This window comes from Poecilia latipinna, unplaced genomic scaffold, assembly GCF_001443285.1.
Source record: "Poecilia latipinna isolate Pla-1442-1.1 unplaced genomic scaffold, P_latipinna-1.0 Scaffold612, whole genome shotgun sequence".
In the NCBI taxonomy this organism is placed as follows: Eukaryota; Metazoa; Chordata; class Actinopteri; order Cyprinodontiformes; family Poeciliidae; genus Poecilia; species Poecilia latipinna.
In genome coordinates, this window is record NW_015113228.1 from 49,775 (window position 1) to 70,295 (window position 20,521).

At 36.8% G+C, this 20,521-nt stretch overlaps 1 protein-coding gene across 3 annotated transcripts in view; it reads right to left on the reverse strand.

Moving 5' to 3' along the window:
- Positions 1-305: 305 nt before the first annotated feature.
- stxbp6 (syntaxin binding protein 6 (amisyn)) overlaps positions 306-20,521 on the reverse strand; it is a 50,448-nt gene continuing 30,232 nt past the window's right edge. For 2 of the 3 annotated variants that reach the window (XM_015043017.1, XM_015043018.1), the window contains 5 exons: positions 11,638-11,768; positions 11,293-11,458; positions 9,229-9,315; positions 3,958-4,115; positions 306-2,142 (listed from right to left, as the gene is read on the reverse strand). In XM_015043017.1, the coding sequence (XP_014898503.1) occupies positions 2,119-2,142; positions 3,958-4,115; positions 9,229-9,315; positions 11,293-11,458; positions 11,638-11,768 (566 nt within the window). In that variant the 3' untranslated portion in view covers positions 306-2,118. The remainder of the gene's footprint in view (positions 2,143-3,957; positions 4,116-9,228; positions 9,316-11,292; positions 11,459-11,637; positions 11,769-20,521) is intronic. The other variant, XM_015043019.1, reaches the window with a different exon arrangement.

A 20,521-nucleotide genomic window follows, 5' to 3' on the forward strand; every position in this document is an offset into this window, starting at 1 on the left:
AAAAGTATCATATTGCTGCTACTGAAGGAATGTATCCATGATCAGCTGTCATCTCTTAACAATTCCCAAATTAAATAAAGAAAAGCAAAGGAACTCAGTACTTGATGTTGAAAAGTGAACTACAGCAGGGATTAATTGTAATACCCCCCATAAAGGAATAAATTAGATCTACAGACATTGAGATATCAGTATAAGAGGTCGTTTTTCTTTCAGACCGCAGCCTGGTCTAATGTACTGCCTCTTTGTAACATAAATCAATACAATGTGTGTAATCAATATCCTTAGAAACAATGTTAATACTTCTGAAAAAATGCTGCAGGCTTTTTTTTTTTTTTTTGTTTCTCCCAAAAATATATATATATCCATAAGGTGACAAAGTGTGTTCATCATCTTTCTTCACTCCACTCCAGTTGGCATTGTATGAAAGGAATCACACTGTTTGTACTTCCTGAAGTCAAGGACAAAAGACTCAAGAGTTAAACTGAGAATAAAAATGCAGATTGAAAAAGGGACAGGCTGAAACCGCACTGTCCCAAATTTGGTTCAAAATTTTGCAAGGAAGACTCGACCTTTAGAAACGTAGGTGCAAAATATTTATATTTGATTTAATAGAGACACTCTTTTTCAAAAGGAAAACACAGACTACCGATTCATAAATCAGCCTTTAAAACCCAGCAGTGTGCATAAATAACTACTAACAATCAGAAACAATGTATTAACTTGTCTGGGAGAAATTAATGATAGTTTTCTAGTTTAACCTTAGCCCACACATTACTATCTCAAAAACACAATGTGTATTCAGGGCCTGTTACTATTAACTGTTGTCATTAAAGTCACATTTTTGGCAAACGGAAGCGTTAAAGATTCTGCTCAAAGTTGTCCCTTCCTCTCCTGTCTTCAGGGTCTTTCAAAAGAACTCGCACCCCTTAAACGTTTCCACACCATCACAGAGTCACATCACAAACACAAAATGTAATTTATTATAACTGGGACCAACACAGAGTAGTATATAACTATAAAGTGGATGGTGAAGGATACAAGTTGAATGAGATGAGTCATGTTAAAGTGGTGTGCATATGTATTCAACCCACTTTTCTAACGACAGTGCAATCAATTGCTGTCAGAAAGCACCTAATTGGTTAACGTGTTAGTTATTCTCCATAGAAATGGACGTTACTGGACAAACAGCTTTATGAAGACGAACAATAACAACAGACAGAAGAGGTACAAAATATAAGGTTACTTTTCTTAAACACTTTCCCGAACTTTGAACGTCTCATAAAGGACTGTTCAAGTGGAATCTGCTGACAATAGACAAAACAAGTATAAAATAACATAAGGTTAGTTTTATAGACACTATTCTGAACTTTGAACGTCTCGTAAAAAGACTGTTCAAGTGGAATCTGCTGACAAGACAACTATTAGTCGGCCACTCCATGAATCTGGCCTTTAAGGACGAGTGACAAGAAGAAAGTCATAAGAGGATCAAACATGTAGAAGAAGAGACACTGATTAGATATAAAGTACTGCATCTAGTAGAGGACTGATGGTGCAAATCAATACACCATCCCCTTCAATACACCATCTCTAAATGTGGTGGTAGTGTCATGATGTGGCGGATGCTGCAGATAAAGATGGAGCACAATATGGGAAAAACATGGAGGGGAAAAAGGTGATAAAGGCTGCAAGAGATTTGAGACTGACATGGAGAACAGCACATCTAAACATACATGCAGAACAACAGTGAAAAATTGTCCGGTGAAAATAAAGGCTTAAATCCAAAGCAGACCAGATAGGACCACAAAATGATGAACTACTTTGTGTTGGTTTATCATATGACTCTTATAAATTAGACAGAGGTTTGTGATTTTGATGTGACAGAACATGAAGCAAACTGCTAAAGAGGGCGCAAATACTTTTGCAAGTCACTGTATGTGCTGCAACTCCGTTATTAGGAATGAACACAGTGAGATAACCCAAAAGAGTAAAATGTTAACATCGTTAAAAAAGATTAATTATATAAAATGTAAAACGAATTAATGCTGGAATCCCTCTCCTGTGTAACGACTGGTCTGGTCTGTGCTCACACCTCCAGTGCAGGTGGTTTTGGCAGTGGTCCTAACATTTGTGCTTCATGGCAAGCTGCAGAAAAATTGGGGGAGGGAATTAAAGAATATTGGTGAAGAAATTCAAGAAAAGGATGCCGGTGTATTAAATCCTACCATTAAAGTTACAGACTCCTCAATAAAGCGGAGTCTGTAACGAATCACAGCAGGAGGAATCAGGCTGCATCGTTGAAGTTATTTCATAAAAATGAAAGCTGCCAGGTAAACTACTCAGGCTTGTTATTTTCAAATTACGCCTTCTGGAAGTTCATCTATCTCATTAATTGCAGTCGTAATTGGCTTTATGGGACTCTCATTAGGGAGGTGATTAGGGTCACCAATCACATGCTAAGCCACGGGGTGGAGAGATGTGGAAAAACAAAACGAAATACACACACACACACACACACACACCCACACACGCACACACACACACAACCAAAGACAACAGATGGAGCATGATGTTTTGTGATGTGACGAGAACTGAATTCTCCAGATCGATCCAGTGGGGGCAGCAGAGCATCACAGACAAATTAGCACTTTTGATTAAAACTGAGCGGTGTAGTTAAAACCGTCTGCAGCCACAAAGTGAGCTGCAGAAATGAGACTGCAGAAACAGACCAGGAGGGAAAAAAAAAAAAACGTCAAGGTGACCTGCTCAGTACTGCAGATGTTTTCTTTTTTTTTCTTTTTGCTGCAATTTCTTAGAAAGCTGAGATTCACAGCATGACCAGGTAACCCTAAAACAACAAAGAAGACTAGAATGCATGTATATGCCAATATTATTAAACATATTATAACAATGATGTTGCTTACTAATAAAATATAACAACAGATATTTAATTATTTGTAGAATTTAGTATTCATTATGCCATGGTGCATTTATTTTCTTCATAGCAATGCCTACTGTGATATATTTTCAGACCACCCAAGCCAAGAAGGCAAATTTGAATGAAAGATCTAGACAGGTTTCCTTGCTTGAATTTGCATTAATCTCTCATCCGTCAATCAAATGAATACACTTTACAAAAAAAGCTTAAGTAAACTAAATCTGCTTTGCCTGCAAGTCGTAACTTCGCCAGCACATCCGAATGTGTTGAAAATTAGGAAAACTCAAAGGGTTGCACACTGTATCCAGTAAAAACAGCATGTGTTTTAGTAAAAAAGAAAAAAAAAGTGCAAGCCATATAAGCTTTGAGGCAAATGGGATCAAGGGGGATAAGAAATGGCAGCAAATGAGTCATTCACTGTGGGGTTTATGTAGTAATTTTCTCTGGAAAAGAAACAAAGCCATAGCATTTCTCTCTGCTTGTCAAACTTTCTGCATCTCATCACTGCAGGGAATCTCATCTGTGAGCAGCAAGAGGGTCAAGCAAGCTTTTGTAATTTACACTCAATCATTGTACCATGCCTTTTACGATGCATAATTTAAAACTGGCCGTAACGGGTGAGTTTATTCTGAAAGTTAACGGCAACCTGTTTTTGTGTGCTCTTTTCAGAGAACACCTGATTTTACATTTAATCTGCAAATCCTAGGTGTGTGATTTACCCAGCACCATATATATATTTTTAAACAGTTCATCTTTTTTTTCCAGTTAAGCAGCAAGTTGGTAATTCTTTATAAGAAATGAAAAAGCAAGAAAATAGTAAAAAGGAACAATATTGTATTAATTGTGCAGCAATCATTGCGGCTAACAGTGGCATCACAGTATTAGCCGTGATGCCACGGAATCCTTCAATATAGGAGAGATATTTTTATTTTAAAGATGACAAACTTGCCATTTTCACATCGAAGGAGGGAACGAGCACCTAGAATTTTCTCAAGCATTAATGAGCGTCTAGTTTGACTCACCTTCTGTGCTGTGACAGCAAACTGTTCGGCACTGTTCATCATGTCTGCAGTCCTCTCCTCTGCCCGACCTAATCGCTCACCGCGCTCATTCAGAGCCTGGCTGGCCTTCTGTACAGCACTGGTCACACTGCCTGCAGCTGAGTGGAGTATACTGTTACCTGCAGAAAAGGGCAGCAGCAAAGCCGTGAAACAGGGAGACCAACAAGAAGCAGGAAGTGAGGCGAAACAAACAGTGGTGAAAAGAGAAAAGAAGGGGGAGAAGAAACTTTGGTTACTTTGGTAAAGAGACAAAACCTGTGACATTACACGCGGCGCAGTCAGCGCCCCTGACCAATAGTGTTAATGATGCCAGACCAAGTAATCAAAAAACAAAATGGTCTCCAGCCAGTGCAAAGTGGGTGGGTGGGTAATGAGTTTTTCTTCAGAGCTGATTTTATTCACAGTGATATCAGAAAACGTCAGGAGTCCTGTCATGTGTAAAAATACTCAGAGGACTCTGCAGTTGCCAGGTGTGGCAGAGGTGGGCTGAGTACGCTGTGTGGCGCGGTGTGGAAACAACCATCTCACCTTGAATATGAACGAGACAAACAAGACGACTGCAGATTTCAGGGGAAACGGGACAATCTAAAACACCGTTTCCTTCAATGGAAACAAAACAGGAGGTGGCGACGAAGTAAAACTATTCTTATGTTCACACAAAAGTGAAGTTGCATAAAATAAGAGACGGAGCAGAATGGTGCAAATGCTGATAGTTCCTTCAGCATTTGCAGCATTTCTTGCTTTTTTGAGAGAGTATCACTTTCTTCTGCCATCACCTCTTGTGATGCTAGCTCTGTGTTCGGGGCTAAAGCCTCTAGAAATGACACTTAATGACAGGAAGAACATAATGGGCATTCTAGAGCACCATCTTTATAATACAGTAATTGTTTACCATCAGGGGCTCCACAAACTCTGCAAAAGAGACCACTACAGAGGATTATTCTGTTGCACAGCTATCATTGTCTTCAGTGACTCTATGAATTAACTTGGACTAAGTCATTACATTTAATTTACCACTGGGAATCTTTTACTGGAGTCAGTTGAAGCTTGTTTCGGTCTTTTGTTTTTGGGATCTTCTGCTTTCAGTCCTGATCTGTGTCTTGTTATCATGGGTGAAAATAAACAGCCAGGGCTTCACTTTTGGCCCAGCTCTTTCGTAACAATGGGAATCCAAAGTAGTACCCATGTTACTTCTGACGAGGCTCCAGTCCTCCTATCCATCTCCTGCCATCACTTATGAACAGGACATGAACTCCTCCACTTCAGACAGACTGACCAAAAACCCAGAGTGAACAGTCTACCTTAACAACCATGAGGAGCTTGGGATGTAAAGTTTTCCAGTGTACACTGCAGGCCTTGGCTTGCTGATGCCAACGGTGCCACATAATCTGCAAAAGATGAGGTTCTCCATGACTTTTCTTTGAGAAATAGGATCAGTGACAAGGGGCAGTAAGTCTAGCCTGTACTGTGAACTAGATCAGTAATAACTCAATAATACCAAAGCACCTGCCACAAAACGCATCAGCAGACCCGATCCATAAACTGGACAACAGAACTAATACAATCATCTGCTTCTTTCGACAATTTCTAAGAGTGTAAAAGAAGGGTTTGCCACTTCCTTTATTTCATTTTGAACTTCTTGAGCAAAACATTTATTACTCTATTTTCTAATTTACAGCATGATAAAGGACAGCTGGCCTCCTGGGCTGCCCTGGAAACCCACAGGTGGATATAAAGACAGAACAAAGATCACTTCAGATAACTTCGGCAGCCCTGCGGATGTTTCCTTTGATGAGGGATTAGTCTCTTACTCGATGGGAGTTCTGTTAGATCTGTACCTAAGGACACCTCGTCAGTTCAGAAAAAAACAAAACAAACAAGAAAACATCTGAAACGTTTTTAGGTTGTGACCTACACATACATTTGGTGGCTCACAAGAGGACATGCACATAATGCAGAGGGGAAACTGAGTGCATTTGGAAACTGACAACCTGGATTCTATTATTTCCCACATGAAACTCCAATATAGTAAGTGTATGTCCCTTGACGGGTATGGTGAGTGACAGATAATTGGGTCAGCTCCACTGCACTGGATTATATGACAGCCCAAAAGCAGACGGCGAGGCCACCTGGTAGCTCTTCAGAATTAGTCCCTTTGTTAGAACAAGATCTGCAGACATGGACGGGGGTACATATTTACATTAACGCTCATAGAAAATGAAGACACAGACACAAGATAATATCCATTGCTCAACTTTGTAAAAGCAAACTTTCATAAAAAGTTGCAGACCTTTTACGCCTTTATCACGGATTTTTCTTAATTCTCTTCCTCCTCGTCATCCAGGGGAGCCCAGGGAGTCGTGCTCCCTTCACCCGCTGTAAAACCCCCGCACTCATCTCCTCGCACTAAAAAGAACATCTTCATTTATTTGTCTGCCTACCATTTTCTGTCCTCTGGAGCTTTCCCTGCTCTATTCACAGAAATCAGTGGCAGGCTGTTGCACCGGCTACCCCCAAGTGTACTGTAGAATGTAATTAGAGAAATGCTGGGTGGGGAGGCTGTGCAACGGTTTCAGAGGAGGGAAGGGAGTTGGAACATTGCAACTCAAAATAGATGTGAAGGAGCAGAGTGTGTTGTGTGGCGCAGTTCCTGTGATTCAAACCGAATGCCGATATCTCATCCTACAGTGGAATATGACTAGTAATCAATACATTCACATAAAGCAGTAACAGCTGTAGGCTAAAACTCACAACTGTTTTCTTTTAGGCAAATGATTCCCAACCCCCCATCTGGTCAAGTATGTTGAACAAAAAATAAAGTTGTAAAGATTTTGTAAACCAATGTTTCTCAGTCCATTTTGTATCATAATCTAGCATTTTTTGGGCAGCAGAAACTCAACCAACAAAGAAGTTGTTTTCAGGCTTTCAACAAAGAGAAACAAAACCAGGAAGTTGGACAGTGGATTCCAAGACAAGAGTCCGAGCTCCTGTGATACTCAGAAAATGATCTGATGGTTATCAATGGAAACCTCATACCGACAGCTGAGCCACATTTCCTGAGGCGTTTATGAGATTATACTGTTAACTCTAAAAACAAACAATGCTACATAAAAAATAAATAAATAAATAAATAAAAAAATCATGGATACACACTGCAGTGTATTTCATCCTGGAAGTGAATCGGAACATATGAGTAGTGAGATTTTGTACACTCTAAGTAAGATTTTAATTATCTTATAATAGGTATAGAACAGATTATTTAATCTCTAGAACTGAAAGTTAGTGTGCCGTCTTGTTTCATCACAATAACCCACTCTTTAGTTTGGGGTTTAAAAAAAAAAATTAAAAAAAATCACCTCCACATAATCTTTACCCTGAACAAAGAAGATCCTATTTCCTGCTTTGTATGGAATTTTCAAGCTTAGCAAAAAGAAAATATTCATGAAAATATCCAACAAAAAAATGCAGTCAAATTTATCTATCTTGAATAGCTTTGTAGAGGAGTAAAATGTAGACTATTAAACTAGGAAAACTGCTGTTTTAATCTGCTAAATTGTGTAGAGAATAGAGAGGGAGAGAGAAAAACAGACGTGAAAGGAGCCTGTAGGTATTCGCTGCTGCAGTAACCTCCTGCAGTTTAATTAATGCAAATTCTGACAGTACCAACAGCAGCATAATGAACGTATAGGAAAGGTTCAAACATGGAGGGAATCTCTCCAAGCTACACCCCGTTCCACTCCAACTAAATTTGATTCCAATTGTTTTCGTCCATGGTCCTTCTGAAGTCCCTCCCCCCCCCCATCAAAGTAAATTCACTGTCTTTTAGGAGTCCTGTTTAATTCTTGTTTTTAATCAAGCACAAAATATTCCTCTAATCTCAGAACCTGTGTATTTTCTATAGCATTTTCTGCGACACTTCATCCAGACTTTGCATATATATAAAAATATATTTTTTCTTGTTTGCTTTTGTTTTATCAAAACAGATTTATCTTGTAAATGACACAAACTGTATAAGCAAAGATTTAAAAAAAAATCCTTAGATTGTCAATGTATTCAAACAATATATTACTAAGATTTTAACATTTTAGGTTGTAACTTGTGTAATCAAGAAGTGGTGTTTGAAGCTATTCTAAGTTTAAAGTAACATTCTGATCACACTTAAATGTCAGATCAAACAAAATGTTAATAACCTACTTCTATTGATAAATGATGATTTGATTTATTGAAGGAAACAATAAATCAAATCAGATATCAGATATCAAACATCGGCCCTTTGTAAAAAAATAAAATAAAAATCCACTAATGATTGAGAAGAGCATGAATAATGTTCAACATGTATAAAATGTAAAACGTTTAATTTATTTTCAACATTGTTTAATCTTTTGAGAGACTTGTGTCTCATTTCCTAGCAGATAAACATAATCTCTTTAAATCTGAACCTTTCGGGGATTTGAATAATCTTCTGCTGAATGATTTAATAACAGGTTAATTAGTTTGTTTAATGATAATGAGCATTGATAAACAGTCTCTACGGTGCGTCGCCAAACAGCAGATTAATGCCACTATCACACAATCATTTCCAAACAGGATGAATGTTTTGATTGTTACAGGCAAAAGGAATGACACAACTTCTGTCATTATTACCCCAAGAAAGCATAAATCATAGTCTGAGACAATCTAAACAGCAGCACAGAAAACAGCATTAGTGAGGATGCAGACTGTAACTGTGCTGTCCTTGGACACCAGATCATGATTTATCTCTGAACAGCCTTTTATTAGCGAGTCTGCACAAAGTCTGACAGTGAGGGGTGAAGGCAGTGAGTTCTTGGCTCCCAACCTTTGATTATCAGCATTTGCATGACTTCTGCAGTGCCACATGCAAAGTGAAAGATGTCCCTGTGCTTAAATGAAGCACTGTGAAAAACAAATGGCTGCAACTGAACTAATCTGAGACAACAAATCACAGCGGTTTTTATTTTTTATTTTTTATTAGACATTTGTGCTTTTTCCCCAGTAAGGTTGTCTTTTTCAGTTAAACAGCTAATTTACAAACATTTCATTAAAACTCCTGTCTCATATCCTTCTTTTGATAGTCGACATTTAAAAAGGTTAGTCTATCCAAAACGAACAACTGGGATTCTTCTTTTTTCATATCTGTAAAATAATTTATGACACCGGGAAGTCAACGTACTGTTATTAATAGATACGTATTTTTTGTTTTGCAGTGCTTACCTTGTTTTTGAGGAGGACCACGATATGGCACTTTCCTCATTCTGTTGAAATAGACCTTGCAGTGGTAAACGACTGTATCTAAGCCTTCTGCGATGAGAAAACATCAGCCAGAAACAAGTTTGATTTGTTTGTTACTTTTAAATTAGTTCTATTATTATTATCATCATTAAGTTAAGGGTAAATAACTTAGAAGTTTAGTTCTCCATTAATGCCATGCAAGTCCCTGCTAGGATATAAAACCTTTAATGACATCTTTATAGGCTGGATAAAATAGACATTCACAGATCAGCAGAAGAAGACAGAGAAACTGGCCACAAAGAGACTTACAGCTGTCTCAAACAATGCATTAATATTGACTTTGCTTCTTACATAACTAACTAATGGCATCACATTTTGAATAGTGATCTTTTTTTTATAAAGTAGTTTGCAAAAAGAAATTTGAATCTGAATCAAGTTAAACTGTGTAAAATCAATTCTTCTTTCTTAAATAGTGAAGGAATGCTTGTCTTGCATTACTTTCCACTCAATTTAGCTGCATTTAATCATATTCACGCTATTTCTAAGCTTATAAATGCCTGTCCTTCCACGCGTTTCTGCAGATAGAGCCCATCCACAGTTAGGGTCCCACACCTGAGCAGCGTCATGATTTTTGTTTTGCACTGGTGTGAGACTTAAACTGGAGTAGACAGAACTGGCAGCAGTCTGGGATTCCCCCCATTCTTCTTGTCATTATTTGAGTGATTTAAAGACATCTCTTCTATCAGTCATGCTAAACAGATCCAGAGAAAGCAAAGCTGCTAATCTTTGGCAGATTAGCAAAGATTGGATTTACTGTTTGACGTCTACCAAGAAGCAAGCTTGGTGCACAGATTATTATTATTTTTTTAAATAAGACAAATGTAAATAATATTTCGAAAATTATCATTTTCAAATTTACTGGTTGTAGAGCAACTTTGCTCAACATGTTTCATTGAAAAGCATTAAACAGTTTTTGCTCTTTGGGAAACTGCTACTTCCCCACCTACGCACACAGGTTTCACACTATGAACTAAAGTCATCTGAAAAATGTTAAATATGGACATGGTCATGAATGTAGGAGGGAGGTCAAAGCAATGTAGAGGAAGGTTGGGAAGATACGGCATCTTTATCATCAATGGATAGATAGTCAGTTCCCACACACAATGACAAACATAAAAAGCAGTAAGAGGATGAGTGACGACAGCCTCAACAACTCACCTCACTGCAATGCAGTGCATATTAAATAATTTCTTAACAGCGGAAGAAATGCCGCAAACCTCTCCCATAACCGAGTCCTGAATCTTGTGGAGCTTGCAGGAAGGTTTTGGACATTCAGTTTTCAACAAATTGTTTTTATGAATAGGGCAAACTGACTGATGTTCTGAGATGGGAATTGAGGATAATCTGATAAAACCACCCAGAATTATAATAAAAAGCACCATCATCACGTCAACAACAGCGTGTTTAACGTGAGTGTAACAATTAAGACCAACATATGTTAAAATGGCTTTAAACAAGCATCTTCACTTGCTGAGTAACACTCAAAAGGAGACATTATTTTAAATTGTTTCTCTGGTTTCTTTCATTTAGTATCAGTATGAGAAAGCAAGAAGCAGTCATGTCAAAGTGTAATTCTACATTAAGAAGAGGAATGCTGCATCAAATATGGTAAGTATTTTACAAATCGTTAATGATGGAACTGGCCGACTGTTATGATGGAAATTAAATGTTAAAATTTTAAAGTATTAAAGGATGTGTTTGTGCTGTAAGACCACCTTAACCTTGAAAAATGCATTTAGTCAAAGATGACCTATTCCTTCGCCTTCCTCTTTTGACAAAGCATCAACTGAGCACACAACAGATGCTGCGTACAAGTAATAAGCATACATTTTCATACACACCAGGTGCTGGTTGTCATCACACATAACAGGATTCTGGCTTACAGCACAGGGTTACATCCGTGAATCTGTCACAATACGCCCATGGTTTTCTGACTAGATTTTAAAAAATTAGTTGTTGTTTTTTTTTACTTTGGAAATATCTTACCACCAAGCAGCTTTGACTGACAGTTGATGAACTCTGGTTTCCGTGCCGAGCAGTAGCGCTGGCAGGTGTGATGAAGAATTTGGATGAAGGTGCACTTCTCTCCTGCTGAACTGGCAACCCACTGGTCCAAACCATTGTCAAACATCAGGTCAAATTCTGGACAGTCCTTTGAGTAAACAAGTAAACCGTTATAGGTTTGACATTACAGAGAGGAGTTGTTGAAAAAACAAGTAAATAAGACAAAAACAAATTAAAACATTTTGTGTTATTACAGGGAAAGCTCAAGTAAGAAGTTTTATGTTTATGTAAAATGCTTCATTTGTTGGCGGCGTTGTAAATACGTACTTTGTTGGAGTCGATGCCATTAATCTGCCGTAGCTGATCAATTGTCCACTGTGACCTTTTGACAAAGGCAGATGATCCTTGGAACTGCTTCACTTTAGTGAGGGATACATGGGACGGTTTCTTGTTTGTCACTGTGGAAACAAAAGTAAAAAAAAATAAATTATTAATAATAATAATAATAATAATTATGTATTAAAGATACAACAACTAGCAACCAAAAATCTAGATCAATAACCTAATAAAATATCTATACTTGACAAAATTATGCAGCAGAGATTCCACCATTTTTAAAAAAATCAGGGGGAAAACTAAGGGGTCTTTACTATAATACTTGAGTTGAAGTTGTGTTGAATAGTTAGCTACATGTGTCATTTACATAATGTGTGAGCAGAAAGGTCTATACATATATATTTTTTGACATGTCCAAATGATCTGTGGCAGCTTGGCTTATCTGGTAATCACATTTTGCATCCTTCAGTGTCAAATGCATTGGAAAGCAATGCAGAACAGTTATTTGCCTAAAATACACTCTTATTTTTTTTATTAGTAAAGACAGATCCACAATAATGCTAAGGTGGTAAGAATGAAATGAATAAAACATAAATAAAATCAAAGAAAAAACTTTTCTGGAGAGTTGTGTATGACTTTTAAAAAAGTATAACAAACTGCAAAACCAAAAAACTAAAATTACAAGTCAGTGGAAGGAAGACAAAACATCAGGACAGAAACAGTAAGAAATATAGCTTGAAAATGAAGGACATGAAAACAGAAAGAATAGCAGAGTAAGAATCAGCAGGGAGAGAGTATGGCTGACAGAAAAAGATGACACCTAAACATCATTAAGACATAGAAAACCTACCAAGCAGTGACCTTAAGGGAAGCAGTGATGGACTGGATAACCGCATGACAGGATCACAAATCTGAATTTGACTGAGAGACCTTGAAGAAATTTTGTTTGACACACTCCAAATTAATCATACAATTTACAGTATCCCTTTCTTTCTCAAAACTGTGAAGTATTTTAACCTTTTTTTAGATCTAACTTGCTTGTTGAAGGTATTATTCTTGTTATTTTTCCTATGAGTAAGAAAGTGGTAAGCGTGAAATATATTAGAGTGAAAAATATTAAATACATTATTCAGCTTACAGCAAAACAAGAGATCATTAACAATGAACAACTCGCCTTAACCTCACAACAAACATCTGATTTATTAGTCTGATCAAACATCCTACATTAAACTTACTTACAGGATGCTGCACATTAACTTTCTGTACTCCAGCTTTATACATCATTTCCACATACGGATAATAATATTTTTATTAATAATTAAATTCCAATAATTTAAGTTCTGCAGAGTAAAGAATGCATGAAAAGTATCTCTCGAGGACCGGACTAGGGATTGATTACTTTAATTCGGTATGTGTTAATCTTTTCACCCCAGACCAGGAACAAGACATGTGTAATTACGTTATCTCTGATACAAGGTTTTCTGCCGTTTCTTATCACAACATCAAAAAAAAAAAAAAAAAAGAAAACATCACTAACAGCTGTCGGGTATTATTTATTTTCCCTCTAGCTGCAACTCAATTCACTCAGGGTGCACTGCACCCATATTGAGGAATGTCTTACAAAGGTAGGGCTGAAAGAAACTCCTACAGCTCAAGAGATGTATGGTTGTGTTCAGAGTATCCATTTTGACAGCTGCAGTTAATGCTGGAGGTACAGTGAAAGGAAACGGGCGTACAAACACACCGACAGACAGAATTATAGAAGCAATCGCTCATTGCTTCGTCATTCAAACAGTGGCAGCAAAGACAGAAATGAAGTCAACAATCAGTGATCCTGGCGGCGGTGACACTGATGACTAATAGCTTTAGGAATGAGAAGATTGTATAAAGATGTTGACAGTAGGGTCCAATCAACCACTGGGTTGAAGGGCAGAAGACCATCTACCGTCTACAATCTGCCACTGGAATAATAATAATATGTCTCCCAGAAAAAAAAAAAAAATCCATGACAGGCTTTATCCTACATTCTTCAGCCAAACTGATTTAACAGAAATTGCAATGAGGTTTTATTTAATAAGTAACAAACTGATAGTTGAAATTTATCAAGTAAACTCTGATATAAACAAGAAATGACTAGATTTCATAAATGCATAACAACTTTATATGCCGACAAAGGAGAAAGCGGCCTTGGATTCAGGTAAAGCACAAGGTTTTCAGTTATCTGCAAATGTGCAATTTAATTTAGGCACAAACATGGTAACCAAACTAACTGACACCTCAAATCAGTTAGTTTCTCTCCAGATTAATTTTTATGTTAAGATGTAAAAAGAAATAAATACAATTTTAATTTAATGACAGCTTTGTGATTTATCCATCCATAAGGAACAAACATTTCAAATCACAGCAGATGGATGATTTTTCTTGCACAAATTATAAAATAAATATTAAAAAGTACTTTTAAAATTTAGTGCAGTTCTTTTGGCAGTACATCTGTCATTGCATACAGCCTGGGAGCCACAAACAAATCCTGCTTAGCATTTTACATCCTTCACTCTGGCATTTAATGTAAGAGACTGCACTGGTCACTGCACCATTGTAGCAGTGTCGTATATATAATATTTTACAAAACACCATCAAAACTACTTTTTAAGCAAGTACATAACACTTCTTTTAAGTAAACATTAGACTGTCACTGCTAAATTATTCTGATCAACTTATGGAGAAAAAAAAAAGTATCTGAAAATCTCAGCCTTAAATTTTACAGATGGTAGAGCAGTGAAAACTTCGCAATGTGTCTTTTACCTTATAAATGTTTCATGAGACACAAGGGAAGTGAACAAACGTTATGGACAGGACTCTTCAAGTAAGTCCAAAGGTTTTTCTAACGTCCAGTCACACTTTTCCACAGTTGTTAATTGTGCTGTGAACTAAAGTAAGCAGCCAATCACAGCAGGGCAAAAGTACAGAATACGACACCCAAAGTGATCGGATGTTGATTTCACCATCTTCTTGTCTCGGCAGGGATAATTTTCAGCAGCAGGTTTGACCGACATCCTGGACCAACGACATTTTTAAACCTTTCAAAACAAACAGAGTTACTCCAAATATGAGAAAAATTGTGTCAACCACACTTCATAAGAAATGTGAGATTTATATTAAACCAATCTGTGTCATTTGCACATTTTTTAAGCAAATCACAATCAAACTACTTTGTGGCTTTTAGTCTTTTTAAAAAAAAAAAATTAAATTAAATTAAATTAAATTAAATTAGGCCTAGTGTCCCTCAGCATATCAGTACACCTGATCAACTGAGAATGGCTGCTATCGTGAGGGGAAAATTTAAAAAAATTAATTTTTTTTAAAATTTAAAACATTCTACTAAGACCAGATCACCGAACTGCGTCAGCGGATCCGTGGAAGACGAAACGTCTCAAGGCCACGGAGTTAAACTGTTGACACATCAACACAAACGTCTTAATGAAGCTGTCAGACACCTCTGAGGCTCTCAAATCAATTTCATAATCAGCTGTTCACTGCCTTCTTGTCAGGGTATCTCCCTTGAATATTAACACAATTATTGAAAGTTCTAAGGCTTTACTGAAATGGCAATCAAGCAAGAAGAAAATGTTCAGCCAACCTCTACAAAAATGTAACTTCCGAGTTGCTCTGACGGCAAATTGAGATCAATTGATGCCGTCGGTGTGAAAAGAAAATTCTCGAAACAATATTATACTAGAACATTTCTGAAGAAATTTAAACAGGGCCTGCTAAAGTGTGTCCGTTGGCTGGAACCCAGCTTTCTGATGCTAAAAACAATATATATAATTGTCTGATAATTTCAGAAGTTAATATTAAGCTAAGCCTTGACCAGCTTGCTTGGCAACAACAATGGAAGTTATTGCTGAGGTCTTTCCTTTTTGCCATTGTGTCAGTTTACACTTGACAACAAACTCCTGTGTTATTTTAGAGGTGGTTCACACTGATGTCTAGTTATTTAAAAGAAATTCATTTAATTCACAATACATTGATGCTCCTTTTCTTTCCATGTCTTTGGTTTAATCTTTTTTTAATCAACAATGCCAGCATCAAGTCTGCTGTGGGCTTTTATCCAATTTGAAAATTAGATTTAGACACATTTTCAATCTGTTAAAAAACTGATTATTTTCATCCCGATACATAAGCTACTGGATTTGAAAATGGGAGTACTTTATTTTAACGTGATTGCACGCTTCTCTTTTAAAACCTGACTAATTTCAAATTTTACTATGATGCACCCGTTATTGATTTATTACAATAAAGTATGAGTAAAGGATCAAAGATAAACACAGAATGGAAAAAAAAAAGGAAAACTTAAGCTTAAAGTGACTGAAAGGCAGCCAAACATATTGTTCCTATGTGGGCTGGCTGTCCAAGAAAGGCTATGTTGGTGTTCCTTTCTTCCCCTTTCTCATACTCTCATGGTGACACACACTCAAATCCTGCACTGAATTATCTCTTGTTATTCTTTTCTGTGTGTGAGCGCTGCAGCTGAAAGGGAAACATGTACAGACTGAAGATCACAGAGGAAACGTTCCCTGGATCAGCTAACGCTCAAGAAATTGTTATCACAGTTGTGGTGGTTAAGATGGAAATGTGAGATATCAGATGAAATTGACACCATGAAGGCAAATTCTGCTTGAAGGACCACCTACGTGGGAAATAATTAAAAAGACCCTCATGCTTGCATAGTACCACCAAATACTGTCTTATGTGTTGTGATCCTTTATTTAACACCACCATCATTAGCAATTCATACATTGATAGTTACACCTTAACTGGAAAAAAAGCAACAACAACAACAAAAAAACAATGGTCATCATAGATGCACAGAGAAATCTGTTTGTAAACAGAATCATTAGATTTTATATTTGATCAATCCTAATTTGGAACCAGCAAATAAGAGAAAGCTAAATGTCGTACAGATATCTTATTTGAAATTCTGTTGCGAGACATGTGAGGCGTTTGAAGTTGTTTGAAAATCCCAGTTAAAATAAAGATCAATATACTTCACAGAAGACAAAAACAGGGACGGCTGTTAACAATGCTAACCATCCAAATCAAAGATTTTCCATTTGAAATATTAAATTGCACACCACTGCAATTGACTTTAAAGTGGTCTTTTAAAGTAATTTACAATCTTGTGATACGGAGCCTTTTACATTTGTGGGTGTGCAAAAAAAGTTAGCATGGCATAGTTAGGCCCAAAGTTAGGTAATCCTTCTATAGTAATCTTTTAATTTTACAAACATGTTTCTTCCCACTGGATGCAATATTACTCTTTTGAGGAGACCCAGTAAGAGTTTTGATACAATTGTGTTAATCTGTGGGAGACGCTCAAGATTTGGGTAATGGCATAAAGGCCTACCTATTCAAGACTTGTAGCACATTGCTAAAGATATTGTTCAAATAATTGGTCAACATTATGAGAAAAGCTTGTTGTTGCTCTGTTATTTGATAATTTTCCATGGATTTTTGATAAAGAATTTTAATAAAAAGTAAATTAAACAGATGCCTTTGTCTGAGATTTCTCTCCGTCATTGTGTCATTTGTGGTTAAAGGTCAATAACACCTTGTTAGATCACTGGGAAAAAATTAAGCTGTTTCCTGAAAGCAACAGACATCTTCAGGACCTCTTGCAAAAAAAAAAAAGAAAAAGAAAAAAGAAAATCAAGCCACTTCCTTTAACAGCAGATATGTTCTTCACTCCATTATTGAATAAATCAAGTCACCATGGTAATCTCATTTGAGTGGGACAAAAACACACACAGAGAAGCAGACGGTTATAAAAGGATAGCAAGTTATAAGGGCCAGGGCCAAGTTTGACGCATTAAAATCCATTTACATATTATTATGAAAGCAGAAGGAACTAATGGAAGCTAAGTGCTCCACAGCAAAGAAATGTCCCAGTGTTTGGCTTGACGAGAAGACCTCCTCTCATTATGAAATATAAATGTTATCAAAGGATAGATTACAAATCCATTATCATCATCCTTGTGCACCAAATAAATCTGAAAACTCGTTTTTGAATTTGCTCAAGTCAGTATAATACAACATAATAAATGAAAATCTGGTAAGTTTTCAATTAATTTTGCCACGAGTGTGATTTAATAAGCGAAAGCTGTCTATGATGTCACATCCTAATCCTGCAGCATCTCTCTACAACACTCACTATTATTTACATTTACACAGAAGATAAAGGCTGAGAAACCTTTATCCTCAGAGAAAAGGTTGGCAGTGCAACAAACCACAGCACAGGCCAGGCTAGCAATCAGCACTCTAAAACAAAGGTCATTCATGGGATGGAAAACACTGAAACTGTTGTGTTGGTGGAGTTTGGTAGGCAAGATGGTTACCATGCAGTGGCAAGGCACCAATTGAATAATGGAGGACATTTGTCATTGTAAACAACAACCGTAGGACAGGGATCAAAAAGCTACCCACAGAACAGATACAGACACCACTGACTTAGAATAGTGACCAACTGGAGATGGACCACAAAATTGACTGGTGGACAAAGAAAATAATCCAAAAGTGGCCAGCCTTGACTCTGCAGGTAGACATGAGTACCAAGAAGAAAAAACTCACTTTTCCATTTGTGGTGTTGCAAATAAACAAATGTAATCAGAGGAAGTTCAGAGATTGAAGACAATATTAAAAAACTAAACAAATTATATTTTCTATAATGTCTTGAGGCATGTCTGCTGTTACAGCCTGGTTCATTCAGGCTGCAACAAAGTGAGAGAGAGTAAGGCTTCATCCAGACAATAGGGAGACATAGAGGACAGTAATGTCATTCTGTTTTTTATAAAACATTTGCAATCTGGACGTGTAGGCAGCCTTTTGGTAATCTCCAGAGGGAAGGAAAGGATTCACATTCTTTATAACATATAACTACATTGTGCCCAGCTAATATATTCAAAAGTGTGTGAGGTGTCTTCATCCTTTGAAATTCGCATCAATCCTTTTCTCAGAGCTGCTTTAAACACACAACTTCCAAAGCTAAATGAGATGTTCACTACATACGGCTGTAGCTGCATTTCGCCTCCTGTCACATCTGTTATCCATCCAATTATAACACTCACTCAAGGACAACACATTAAAGGGACAAATCCTGTGAACAAGCCATTCAAGTCTCTTCTACAACACATAGACTTTATTAAAGTTCACTTCAAGTTAAAGCCACTTGGATAGCATGGCTTTTCAGAACGTGGTTTAAATTAAATGTTTTTCCAAAGTTCCATATAATTCAAAGAAAATGTTATGTGCTATATTTATTATGTGGTGAATATGTGAGCACATGAAAAAGCCAGAGTTTTAGCTCACTGTTTAAGCTTGTTTTCAGTAACTTTCCAAAGTAAAAACTGATACCTATATCTTAGATTCTTACAGTGAATTTCATATTAGGTCAGAAAATGAAAGCATTAGATTTTAGGTGGATAAATTTCATTTCCCGTCCCAACCAGTTTCTCCTTGAAATGGTTCAGCAGAATAAAATCTGTCAGCAGAACATAAACAAACCCTAACAAAAACTACTCGTCAGATAATTTATAAATGGCTCATATGTTTCTAATCAATGTGTGTTATTCTTCTGTCTGAGAACAAAATAAGTGTCAAAGCAGTCACATGATACAGGAATGCACTATGCTTCAAGTGTTTAAAATGTCATAAAAAAAATAGGGCACCCTACAACAGTGTGTGTTTATATATATATATATATATATATATATATATATATATATATATATATATATATATATATATATATATATACACACACACATACACACACACACAGATATCTAATATCAGCTTTGTCAATATTGAGAATCTGAATATTATGTTCCTCAGAGGGGAAACCACTTTACAGGAGCTGTGTTCACTGAAGGGCGGTGGCTCATGGCAGTGCAATCCTCTAGCTACAGAAGAAAAAAAAAATAATCTGCAGAGGCGTTTTCCCCTCACGATAGCAGCCATTCTCAGTTGATCAGGTGTACCGATATGCTGAGGGACACTAGGCCTAATCATCCAGCATTATGCCACCTGGAGGATGAAGCAAGTGCGCCCTGACAATATGCTTCTGCAGCCATATTGTGAACGCTTAATTCATCAGAGTCTGACAAGAAGGACTCCAATTAGAGGGTTTCCAAGATTGCCAGAGTGAGACTAATGAACTGGTGTGCCCTTTCAATCTGTTGCTTTATTTTAGTTTAACTGCAAAATATTACTTTTATGCCATTTGCAACACACACGCACATACACACACAAAAAAAAACCCTCCAAAACTCCAGGTTAACTATACTATAAATACATTTAATAAAACTGTAAAGGAATGAAATAGCAAAGGAGGAAAGTGAAAAACAAAACAAAACAAGGTCAAATCAGTTTATTTATGTGGGAAAACTTTGGCTTGTAAGAGACGACACAGATCAATAACACAGTGTGCGGTATTGATCGGTGGACTGTGGACAACTCAGCAACTCCACAGATCTGTGCAACCACCTGAGATTTAAACATGGAGCGATATATGAGAAATTTACTTGAATTGATGGAATTATTTTCCCAGCATGCATGTTAATATAACTTTGTCTTTTTATTATATGTTCTTAAGATTATTTTTTTTCTTATGCTATTTTTTTATTATTGTATTTATTTTGTAATTTGTGTAATGGATGTTTGTTTTTAAAATGCATATATATAGATGTCACAATATCAGGTTGGATATTTCAGGAAGACATTGATCCCAAACACACAGCCAAGGGAAGTCTCAGTTGGTCTCAGAGAAAGTAAATAAAGTGCTCCAGCCAATCACCCGACCTAAAATCAATAGAAAATCTAT